Source organism: Natrix helvetica (genome assembly GCF_964273705.1).
Source record: "Natrix helvetica genome assembly, chromosome: 5".
Classification (NCBI taxonomy): domain Eukaryota; kingdom Metazoa; phylum Chordata; class Lepidosauria; order Squamata; family Natricidae; genus Natrix; species Natrix helvetica.
Window position 1 is genome coordinate 29,973,948 of NC_138551.1, and position 12,793 is coordinate 29,986,740.

Genomic DNA, 12,793 nt, shown 5'->3' on the forward strand with positions numbered 1-12,793 from the left:
CCCCAAATGTATTAGCCCTACAATGCAGAGAGTGCTAATCTCTGCATTGTCCAGTGAGACCAATTTGAAGAAAGACTGCTGGAACCTAAGAACCTATTTAGAGTTGGCTTTTATTTTTTAATTTAGAATTTCACTGGCTGAATATATACCACATGCTAATCTGATTAGATTGGGATTCAGAAATTTGTGGTTCAGCGTGCTGTGGAATTCTAGATATTGAATTAACATGTTAGGCTAACCAGACCATCACATGATGTAATAATATGATTTGCCAGGGAAAGCCTGCTATATTAACATAGTCATGGTGTTTTGTTAATTTGGATATAATACAATGTATTGCCTGAGCTCAGCTTTTTATCCAATAGTTAAAAGAGAACTATATATATATATTGCTTTAAGATTAAGTTCATAAAGGAGAACATACCCTTTCGTAACTAATTTTGTTTATTGATGCCTAGATATCTATGCTGTTGTGCCCGAAGACCTCAGCTACTTAGAAATTTTATGCGACACAGAGGTATTGGTCATATACGGTCTCTATACAATTTATTGGAACTTATTCTCATTTTAGTTTACCTATCTCCTTCTCCATCCCAGCCTCTCCTTCTCCATCCCACAGTTAAATAAAAATGGAGACTGTTTATTGTGCAGTGATGCTGGAGGAATATTCTGAACAAGTGGTTTGAGGTTTGCAATAATTTATTTTTCTCTTTTTTTAAGTTTAGAGAAGACTTCTTAAAACTGTTTCAAGAATCTCTGCAGACAATTTCCAGTGTTGGCCCACCTACTATTATAGCTTATAGACCAGAGTCATCAAGAGCAGATATTCACATTGAGGTAAATGAAAGTTTAATGAAAAGAAGGTTTAATGTTTAGTTTAATGAAAGAAGGACTAGGGGAGATATGATAGCAGTGTTCCAATATCTTAGGGGTTGCCCCAAAGAAGAGGGAGTCAAACTATTCTCCAAGGCACCTGAGGGTAGAACTAGAAGCAATGGGTGGAAACTAATCAAGGAGAGAAGCAACTTAGAACTGAGGAGAAATTTCCTGACAGTTAGAACAATTAATCAGTGGAACAGCTTGCCTCCAGAAGCTGTGAATGCCCCAACACTGGAAGTCTTTAAGAAGATGTTGGATAGCCATTTGTCTGGAACGATATAGGATTTCCTGCCTAGGCAGGAGGTTGAACTAGAAGACCTCCAAGGTCCCTTCCAACTCTGCTATTGTATTGTAATGGCTCTACCCACCCACCTCCTATACATTACTTTGCACTGTAAATTTGTAACTTCTTACTCTTTACTGAAATGGGCAGCACTGTTTACCCACTTCCCTTTCCTCCTGGATAGGAAGAGCACTTTGGAGAAGGAGGGTGAAGGAGGGGATTAGGAGAGATTTTAAGAAGACGGATTGTTCGTTCCATTTTCACTGGTATTCTGCTCAAAGTTCCAGTTTCCCATAGATCAGGGGTGACAAACTCAAGGCCCGCAGGCTACTTAGATCTGGCCCATGGGGCTGTCCTGGAAACAGCAAAGAGCTGGCCTGCGGTGCCTCTGTCAGGGAAAACGGAGCTAGGAAGAGCTCTGTTTTGGCTGGCAGAGGGTTGCAGGAGGCCACTGCAGCCAAAAATGGAGCTAAGGTGCCTGTTTTCTCTGGCAGAGCACTCAGACCACCACAGGCACCTCCGACGTAAGTGATGTTGAGCTGGCCACACCCACCCTGGCCTTGCCCCCCCCCCCCCCCCCCCCCGAGGTCAAACACAACCTGTGGCTCTCAATTAAATTGAGTTTGAAACCCCTGCCATAGATACTTCTGCTGAGGAAAGAATCGTGCGAATATATATTATGTTCAGTTTAGTTTGGAGGATTAACCTTTGTTTTCTGAAGAAAGAAAATAGTTACCGGTACACGCTTCTACAAGTTTACTACTTCAGAATAAAATTGCCTGACAGAATACTTCTCCTTAAAAATTCTGTACGGATGAAAAATTCTGATGAAAAGCTGTCCATACCAGAGAAAGTGGTGCATTGCCTTCTATCCAATATATTAATTTTCTGGTTACAGTCAGCTTTCTTTCTTTTCAAGCTTACAATTTAACAAATGAAAAACACAAATGCAAGCAATAGTACTAAAAGATCAATCCAGCCACAAAAATTATAAAGTAATGAAAGAGGAAAAACTAATCCCCTTTTGTGAATTATATAACAAGCCAAATAACTCCAAGTATTTAGCCATAAAAGCAGTTTTTACCTTTCTATTTCTGGACCTAAGAATATGAAACTATTCATATATGTGGTCTTCTCACTTGCAGTCTGACAATAAGACTACATCATATGTAAGATTTTAGGCTAGCTTAAGTAAATATCCTAAGATACATAAACAAAATGAGATAGAACAGCTGCTTTGGATAATATTGGTAAATTTATTCTAAGAATATGGGATTGAGGAGAACCATATCCCATTTCACTGCTTTGTTGCTTGTTATCCTTTAACAGCTTTTAAGAGCCAGTTGTCTCTAAGTTCCCTAATGAAATTGCAAAATGAATCATTTACAGTTGGTTTTAATCCCTTTAGAAAGCATGAAAAGCAAGGCCTTTTCCTACTTCTGAAGCAGGTGGGGTTAGAACGAAAAAGCAGCAATGATGCTTAGTGATTGTGGTGCACAGCTGCCTAACACCATCTGTTCCAAGGAACTTCAGAAATAAGACATGAAAACATGAAAACACACAAAAGCGTTTTGTACACCACCCTTCCCATACAGCAGGATTGCTTTCACATACTTAAAGTGTTGTTTACAGGACAGAGCCAGCATCATCCATGTGGCAATTCATATTTGTGGTTTTCATTTCATTTATTTTTTAGAGGACTGACCTTTTTTTTTTTTTTTTTACAAACTTTGGTTAAACAATCCTGAAAGGCTATTAGGAATAAACAAATGTCAAGGCAATGTGACATCAGCCAAGGCTAAGTAAAAACATAATTAACACTCAAGTTGAAGTTAAAAGACCAAGTTTGCTTCAAAAGCAATTGGATATTTGACCAAAAATCAATGATTTGAGATTTTCTCTTCTCTCCCATAAGCACTTATAGATACGGATCAATATATCTATACCTACAAATGCTGCTTAAGGGGGACAAGAAAAATCCTCTTTCCTCCCTACCAATCAGCCAGCTTTTCATGTTTGAAATCTGGAAAGAAGAGTGGAAAGGACCTTTTTTTTCTATATATCTTGTGCATACAAAATCCTTTGACGGTTCAATGTGTTTTTTACCTAATCTTTTCCATTGATGTTTGTTTATTGGGTTCTATAGGGTTTTGTCTAATTTTGTGTTCAGATAATTGGTGTGTATTAAATTTTTGAGTAATACTAAAGATTCCTGCCAAATTCCAACCTTGCTTAATTATCGCACATAGTATGCATAGTATAGTTGCTGTGGCCTTACTGATAAATATTAAATCTTAAATGGTTTTATAATGGGGAATAGGAAATTATAAAACAATAAGCAAAAGTTTTTATGTTTCATTGATTTCTATTACTATGAGCTAGCATAAATTTAATACTGTCATATAGTGGGTTTTAAGAGTTCTTAACTAAATTTGACAGCTAAATGCCAAATTACCATCTGGTAATACATATACCTAGATAATTAATTCAGAGAGAGTTGCATGTTTCTTTTTCTCTTAAGTTAAAGTTACTCATGTCACTTCTATTTAAGCATTCTAAATAGCGAGACTGTTTAATATTTGAATTTAATTCCAAAACAGAGCTTTAGAGTGTATGAAAGCATAAACATGGCTTCCATTTGCTACTCATTAAGGCAGCCATGTCTTTCTCAGGTTCATATGGCTATGGGTGCCATGCGATCTCAGGAAAAGATGTGATACTTCAAGTATATTTTTGGAATCAGACCTAAAACAGTTCCTATTGAGAAGTTCCAGAACATGTTAACAGTAGATGGACAAAGTTAAACTTGTTCAGGATTACAATTCATCTCACTTGTTAAAACGGGGGTGGGTATCAATCTTAGCAGCAGAAACTATAGAGCACAGACAAGATGGCAGGCACAATTTTCAAAGTCAAAGTTGTGCTTGCATATGTAATGTATATAAAAAAATCAGGCGCAGCTTCGATTTGCACCATCTTGGCTTTTGTTATCACATTCTGCAGATACCCATGAACTTTAGTTTGGACAGGATCTGTTGTGAACTCATTAAATCACTGGCGGACAAAAAAATGTTATGTGTCGTGGTGGGTGAGAAAGCAATCAAAGCAACTAATTCATACTAGTTTGTTCTAAACTTTGAACAATTCTGTTACAGGTAGCCTTTGACTTACAACTTTGACTTACAACAGTACCACTTTATACTGCCTTGGTAAGGCCACACTTGGAATACTGCATTCAGTTCTGGTCGCCACAATGTAAAAAAGATGTGGAGGCTCTAGAAAGAGTGCAGAGAAGAGCAACAAAGATGATTAGGGGACTGGAGACTAAAACATATGAAGAATGGTTGCAGGAACTGGGTATGTCTAGTTTAATAGAAAGAAGGACTAGGGGAGACATGATAGCAGTGTTCCAATATCTCAGGAGTTGCCACAAAGAAGAGGGAGTCAAACTATTCTCCAAGGCACCTGAGGGTAGAACTAGAAGCAATGGGTGGAAACTAATCAAGGAGAGAAGCAACTTAGAACTGAGGAGAAACTTCCTGACAGTTAGAACAATTAATCAGTGGAACAGCTTGCCTCCAGAAGCTGTGAATGCCCCAACACTGGAAGTCTTTAAGAAGATGTTGGATAGCCATTTGTCTGGAACGATATAGGATTTCCTGCCTAGGCAGGGGGTTGGACTAGAAGACCTCCAAGGTCCCTTCCAACTCTGCTATTGTATTGTATTGTAACTACAACTGAGCCCTAAATTTCTGTTGATAAATGAGATGTTTGTTAAGTGAGTTGTGTCCCATTTTATAACCTTATTTGCCACAATCGTTAAGTGAATCACTGCAGTTGTTAAACTAGTAACGGGAGTTTTAAGTGAATCTGGATCCCCCACTTGACTTTGCTTGTCATAAGGTCACAAAAGTGGATCACATGACCCTGTGACACTACAGCCATCATAAATATGAGTCAGTTGCCAAGCGTCTGAATTTTGATCGCATGACCATAGGGAAGTTGTAAAGATCCTAAGTATGAAAAATGGTCATAAGTCACTTTTTTCAGTGCTGTTGTAATATCAAAGGATTACCAAATGAACTGTTGTAAGTCAAAGACTACCTGCATTAGCATGCAGAAAAGATAATTTTTATTGTGTAATATATTCCCATTTTCATTGTTTATCCATGCAAACAGTGGCTGTTTATCTCCAACCAGGTGGAACATTTTAAATTAGTTTGAATAAAATCAAGAAACTAAATTTTGCTATTTTAACCTCATGGTTAGGAATAGGAATCTAGGATTGCCAGTGGTTTCACTTTCTCTTCAGTTTTGTTATTCAGTAGTTATTATTCCGTTCCATTGTAAGTTGAGGACCATCTGTATTTGTTTTTTAATGGAAAGAAAGAAAAATATCCAAATATATTTAATCCATTCACCTCAGTTAGTGCACAGGGAGAGTATGAAAGCAAAAACTGGTTGGGATGGGAATTAGTCAAAATGATTATAGTATGTCTTGCTGACTACAGTCCACATTGGCCTTATAGTCAAAATGTCAACATAAAAATATGTCTTGAGATTTTTGAACAACCAACATAATAGGCCAATTTTTGTGATTTTCCTTCAGGAACTCCTTTACAATATTCTTTGGGAAAGCAAACAGCATTTGCCTCTTCTGTTCCTGTTTCTTTCTCCAATTACCCATGCAACTTTGCTTTAAATTTCACATTTTTTTAAGTAAATGAAATTCTCACTCCTTCTAGATGTGAGTAAATAAGATGGCCAGTCTTTTAAACTTTGAGTGTACATGTGGCCTATATATCATTCATGACAATCCTCCCCAATTTAATATTACGTCCCACTGATTTATTTACCGTAACGATATACTAACCTTCTACAATCTGTTTTCCTCCTCACAAGAAACACGGCAAAGCCCAAGTTAGTGCTCATTTTCCAGTAGCATTGTTTTTAAGTGAAGGTCGTAATGTTTATGGCCAAACGGTCTGCCATCACTCTTCAGGCACTGGTATTAATCCAGAGTCTTTAAAATGAGGTTCTTCCCTCCCAGTCATCTGTTATTTTGAGCTGCCCACTCTATTGTTGTGTCAGGGCTGGCTACCTGTGGTTTTTCGGGTGCGTTTCAAGGTGTTGATTACCATCTTTAAAGCGCTCCATGGCACAGGACCTAGTTATCTGCGGGATCGCATCCTACCCCATACATCCCTATGACCAATTCGCTCTCACAGGGAGGGACTCCTCCGGGTGCCGTCCACTAAGCAATGCCAGCGGGCGGTGCCCAGGAGTAGGGCCTTCTCTGTGATGGGCCCAACCCTCTGGAATGACCTCCCCACTGATATTAGAATCACCACTGACCTCCACTCCTTCCGCAAGAAACTCAAGACCCACCTGTTCCAATTAGCTGGCCTGGCCCAGTTATAGCTTTACTCTTCAATCCTCCTGGCCGGTATTTTAAATTTTTGGGGTAGATTTTAATGTTTTAATTTTACTATTATTGTACAGATTTTTATGTGATTTGTTTTTATGGGGTTTTTATGTTTTTATGTATATAGTATTTTAATTTTTGTCTGTACACCGCCCCGAGTCCCTTCGGGGAGAGGGAGCGGTTTATAAATTGAATAAATAAATAAATAATAAATAAATATCAGGGGAATTTTATGGTCCTGTTTACTTTAAACTCAGAGATGTTTACAATAATCTATGACTGAGAATAGGATTTTTATATCAAGATATAGGTACATTTTCTAATGATAGCAACCATGTGTTTTATATGTATGTTAATAAAATGCACATGTATATAATTTGGATTTTGCTTCAGGAAGATACGGGAATGGGATATTTATCATTCTGTAATTTCCGCACCTAGTCCCATCCATGACAGGATCATGCTAGTGGGAAGGGAAAGTGGCTACAAAAAAAAAAATCATAGACTTTCATCAGAATATCTCATTTCCTGTACAAGCTCAGAGCCATTAACAACATGGGTAAACTGTATTTGGTAACATCAGTTGCATATGAGGCATAAAGGCAAGCACTTCATTGAACCTAGAACATAGAAAGCAGCACACGTTTTCTGAAATGTCATTTAAAACAATACCTTTATATACATTTATATTTAAATATTGATTTTTCCAAGCTGGATACCTGTTGATTCTTAGTCAGCATGGCCTTTGCTGAGAAATTTAGGAGCTGAGATTCACATCCTTAGAAGGCACTCAGGTTGGGGAAAAATATTCTTTATGTAGGTATATATAAAGGCAGGTCGATTTTTACTCTAGTTGCATTTCAGCTGAGAAAAAAGCCCAACTCTGGGTTCCAAAACAGGCCAACTAAGAAGTCCCAGGGTGATGTAGAAGTGTGGCCACAGAGCAAGAGAGAGACCCACATCCATCTGATAGGTTTCCCTCCAGCAAGAGTAAGTCACAAGCAGCCCACTAGCCTGTTTTGCAACCTCCAGAGCTCTCCTGCCTGTCGACATTCAGTGGCTCTTTTGTGGTTGAATCAATGCCAGTTTCAGCATTAAGCTTTAAAAAAGCGTAGCATCCTTTAACTGGCTGAAACACCCCAAAGTGATCCCGAAATCTGCATTACTTTCAAATGTCACTACTTTACCTAACCAGTGATGATAGCAGCCTCCCCCTGCAGAGTCAGAAGATTCTAACATGGGGAGCCAGAATGCAGTATTTTAGGGGAGATTGTTCTAGTCTGTATAATTGTACCCTCTATTGGTAACTGGGTCGGCAATGAGGAGAAAAAGTGCCACCCCATAGAAACCCAGGCTATGAACCCTATACCTTTTGTCTTGATAACTGTGATAAAACTTTCCAAAATGTTCCCCTCCCTAATTCTCTGCAGGTTCCAACGGAAACTGTAGAAACATGTGAATTCTGTGGCAGCCCCATAAAATACTTTCCTTCATTTGAAAGTCTGGAACACATAGCAGAATGGGGAAATGTAAGTAATGACAGCACATTTACCACATGGTTTTCCATTGGGTACAAGGTTTACCTGTCCAGCTGGTAAGAGCAGGACCTTGCTTTCCAGCTTTTCTGTTGCCAGCAATGCCGGGAGCTTCATGAGTTCATTGTCAGTGAAAAAAATCGCTATCCACCAAAAATGGAGAGGATCAATATTGCCCCTCATAAGGCCCATGGAAGTCAAGCTGACCGAGAACGGGCAAAAGAAAGAGCTCGACAAAGGTATGGCAAATTGGGGTGATAATATCTTTGAGCCCTTAAGATGATTTGGGGGACCACTGAAATCTGATACCTCGGAGCTACCTGTACCTCTGAAAGCTCTTCATGCTTCCTTCATAGATCTCTAGAAGTTGATACCAAATTTAATGTACAGTGTGACAGAAGGAAAATTACTAATTACACCTGGAGACTAATAACTATGTTGAATTTTAATTTAAATAGAATCAAAGTTTATTTTTGTCCTAACCTCGCCCATTACTTTTAGGAGTGCAATCTATAGAGTATGCAGCTTAAAGTTAGGTAGCTATTATACACTATATTGCCAAAAGTATTCGCTCACCTGCCTTTACTCGCATATGAACTTACAATATTTAACCTGTGATTATGTCTTCCCGACTGAATTGCTGTTAGTATTTTTCCCCCCCTTTGGATTCATTGTTGAGTCACTGACACTGCAGTAGTGTCCATAATGTGGCTAGATATTTCTTTAGTCTACTCCATGCTTCATTTTTATTATCCTACAGATGTATATCAGTTATAACGTGACGTCTCCAAATTCATGACTTTTTTCATTTTTCTTTTTGCTAATTATAGTTAGTCTGGATTTTATCAGACTGATTTTCATTTATCTGCTCTGTATTAATATGAGTAGAGAATGTGTAACAACATAATAATATAATAATAAATTTGGATTTATTAGCCGCTCCCTTTCCAGGCAGGACTCGGGGCGGCGTACACTAGGACATATATAAACATACATATATACAAAGACATACATGCACGGAGGAGGTAATAGATTACAACATTTAGACAATTAAAACCATTAACATACCCCAATAATAAAAACCCAATATACTATAAAAATTTAAAATTTAAAAAGACAGTCAGGAGGAATATGAAAAATATGAAAAATTACGGTTGACATCCATTAGACATCAGTCAGCAGAGATCTGGAGCATGCAGCGTGTCCATATGGGAATGCATGGGGCAGGCAGAGGTTGAGGGGAGCAGGTAGTCCTGCAAGTAGCTCGGTTCTATGGTATCTAAAGCTTTAAAGGCAATAACCAGGAAACTTGAATTGCACCTGAACATCTATTGGGAGCCAATATAGATTCATATGCGAGTAAAGGCAGGTGAGTGAATACTTTTGGCAATGTAGTGTACCTCTCAAAATGGACCACTTTAAAACACGACTTACAGTGCAAGCAGCAAGAAAGGAAGTAGGAAGGAAATGTACAACATAGAATTTAAAATTACAGAGTTGGAAGGGACCTTGGAGGTCTTTTAGTCCAACCCCCTGCTCAGGCAGGAAACCCTATACCATTTCAGACAAATGGTTGTCCAATCTCTTCTTTAAAACTTCCAGTGTTGGAGAATTCACAACTTCTGGAGGTAAATTGTTACATTTGTTAATTGATCTAACTGCCAGGAAATTTCTTCCTAGTTCTAGGTTGCTTCTTTCCTTGATTAGTTTCCATCCATTGTTTCTTGTCCTGCCCTCAGGTGCTTTGGCGAATAGCTTGACTCCCTCTTCTTTGTGGCAACCCAGGAGATATCCCAACACTGCTATCATGTCACCCTTAGTCCTTCTTTTCATAAGACTAGACATATCCGGTTCCAGCAACTACTGTTTATATGTTTTAGCCTCCAGTCCCCTAATTATCTTTGTTGCTCTTCTCTGCACTGCACTCTAGAGTGTCAACATCTTTTTTACTTCGTGGTGACCAAAACTGAATGCAGTATTCCAAGTGTGGCCTTACCAAGACATTATAAAGTGGTATTAACACTTCACATGATCTTGATTCTATCCCTTTTTTAATGCAGCCTAGAATTATGTTGGCTTTTTTGGCAGCTGTACCACACTGCTGGCTCATATTTAAATGGTTGTCCACTAGGACTTCAAGATCCGTCTCACAGTCACCACTATTGAGCGAGATACCACCTATACTGTACCCTACATTGGGTTGTATTCTGCAGAAAATGTAGTAGAGAGTCCTGATCCAGGCTGAGATGTACAAAACAGATTAAAATTTAATTCTAGCAACATAGTGTTACTATTGATGCAGAAGCCCTCCGGTTCTATATATTGCTTCATGTAGGATTGCATTTTCCCTGAAAAGTTGGCTTGGAATTTTGGGGTTCTCCTGGATTCGCAGATTCTGGAGAATATCGAGTGGAAATCACATCCAAGAAAGTTTTGGTCCAGTTTCATCAAGCATGCCAGTCTATTCCTGAATTAGGAGGCACTGAAGACAGCAATTTATGCCACTGGATTATCTCAATTACATTACAGAAGTTAGTCTGTCCTTGAAGATCATTCAGAAGCTGTAGTTGGCACAAAACGCAATGCCTTCTGACCAGCACTAACCAATTTAGTAGCATAATTTCTACTCAAGAACTGAAGTTGCAGGTTACACAAAAGGTCAACCTCTCTACCTACAGTATAATCTTGCCATGGGTGCATAGCCCTAGAGAGGGAAGGCAGGGACCTGAAGTATGGCATTCTCACTGACAGCCCACTCACTTTTTAACCACTATGAGGTCAGGTTAGTCCCCATCCATTACCCATTAGGAAGCAGGTTAAAACCATCCCCTTCCCCAAGGCATTTAGGGGGAAAGAATTTAATAGATGATCGCAACAGATATTTTTAAAGATGTTAATTTTTTTTACTGATGTTATGGATGTTTTCATGTATCCCAGTTATAAGCTGCCTAGAGTTCTTTTGAGTGGGGGACAAAGAACTGATTTTTTTTTAAAAATCAAAAACTTCACACACCTCGTATTTTAATGTTGCAGGCTCAGAGAGAGACAAATTGCAAAACAAGTTGCCTTCATGGCTGTAGAAGCAGAAAAGAATGCATTTCCAATGCATATCCCTGAATGTAAGTTGGATTATTCGACTGATATTTATGTTTTTGTTACTATGCTCAAGGAAGAATGATTCTTATTCCATATTCACTCATAAAGAAGAATCACCCAAATGCATATCAAAGCTTTAACTCAAAGTTACTCAGTATAATTCCAAGACTAATTGTGAACTAGAACCTAGATTTCCCTATACCGGTACTAGTCCATTACCTTTATCACTACCGCATATTGCTCCTCGGGAATCTATTTTTATTTGATCTGATGCCATCCAAATATGGGCAGATCACAGTAATTAAAAAAATGAAAACAGCAAAATATTTAAAAAAAATAACTACCAGAAGAGCAACATTAACTACATAATAATCACCAGATTATTCCAACAACATAGCAAGCAGAAAACATCAGGCAACAACCATCTGCCCTACTTCAAGTCCTGGGTAAATACAGATAATCCTTGATTTATGACCACAATTGAGCCCAACATTTCTGTTCCTAAGCAAGACAGTTGTTAAGGGAGTTTTGCCCCATGTTATGACCTTGTCACAGTTGTTAAGTAAATCACTGCAGTTTTTAAGTTAGTAAAATGATTATTAAGTGAATCTGACTTCCCCATCGACTTTGCTTGTCAGAAGGTTGCAAAAGGTGATCACATCACCCCAGGACAATGCAACTATCATAAATACATACCAGCTGTCAAGTGTTCCAATTTTTATAATGGGATTTTGGGGATACTGCGGTCATATGAAAACTGTCATAAGTCACTTTTTTCAGTGCTGTTGTAGTTTTGGTCGCAAAGCAGATGGTTGTAAATCGAGGACTACCTGTAGGCAGGTCTCTAAGGCCTTCTAGAACTGGTTCAGAGTGGGAGCCATATGAATCCCATAGTTTCAGCACAACTTTGCTTACAATGCAAGTAGAAAAAGATTGTATATAGAGAAAATGAGATCAATTGTTGCCAATTTTGCACAAAGGAATTTTTTCTCTGTAGCATGTTCCCCAACAATTTCCAGCTACAGGATTAACAGTAGACTAGAAGATTGTCTAATCAAAGGAATTGGAATGAGCTCTTTAAAATCCAATCATCTGCTTTGTATTGAGATACAAATTTAAGTATTCTAGATAGATAGCTACCAAGTCTGTGTTTGAATACATCTAGTAAATTGTTCACATTTCTGGGTATTTGGTTTCATTGTTAAATGGAATCATACCCCATCACAGCTGTCTTTAAAAGACCCTTACCCTATCACCAGCTATTCATTTTAATGATGCCATTTTCATTATGTCCCAATATCAGTTGCTGAGATAGCAAAAGCATTAAAGAATTTGGGCTGTTTTGTTATTTCTGAAGTTTCCCTTGAAGCCTCTGGGTTTCTCTTTATGTAAGATGCTGGACTTCATGACCCCTTGTTTCTAAATCAGTATCCCCTTGTTAACATACACGAATAAGTGCTTTATTATTTTTAGCGCTGCTTTATTGTAATTGTAAATTTTAATTGTGATTTTATTCAATTACATGTTGCAATTGTTTGCTATAATTTTGAAACTGCTTGGCTTTCATTGTAGTAA

General features: G+C 38.2%; 1 protein-coding gene across 3 annotated transcripts in view; it reads left to right on the plus strand.

The window, feature by feature from the left end:
* The window catches only part of ERICH6 (glutamate rich 6), a 33,053-nt gene that overhangs the window by 13,677 nt on the left and 6,583 nt on the right, over nucleotides 1–12,793 (plus strand). For 2 of the 3 annotated variants that reach the window (XM_081954760.1, XM_081954762.1), the window contains exons 9-13: nucleotides 459–517; nucleotides 721–837; nucleotides 8,018–8,116; nucleotides 8,192–8,361; nucleotides 11,156–11,241. In XM_081954760.1, the coding sequence (XP_081810886.1) occupies nucleotides 459–517; nucleotides 721–837; nucleotides 8,018–8,116; nucleotides 8,192–8,361; nucleotides 11,156–11,241 (531 nt within the window). The remainder of the gene's footprint in view (nucleotides 1–458; nucleotides 518–720; nucleotides 838–8,017; nucleotides 8,117–8,191; nucleotides 8,362–11,155; nucleotides 11,242–12,793) is intronic. The other variant, XM_081954761.1, reaches the window with a different exon arrangement.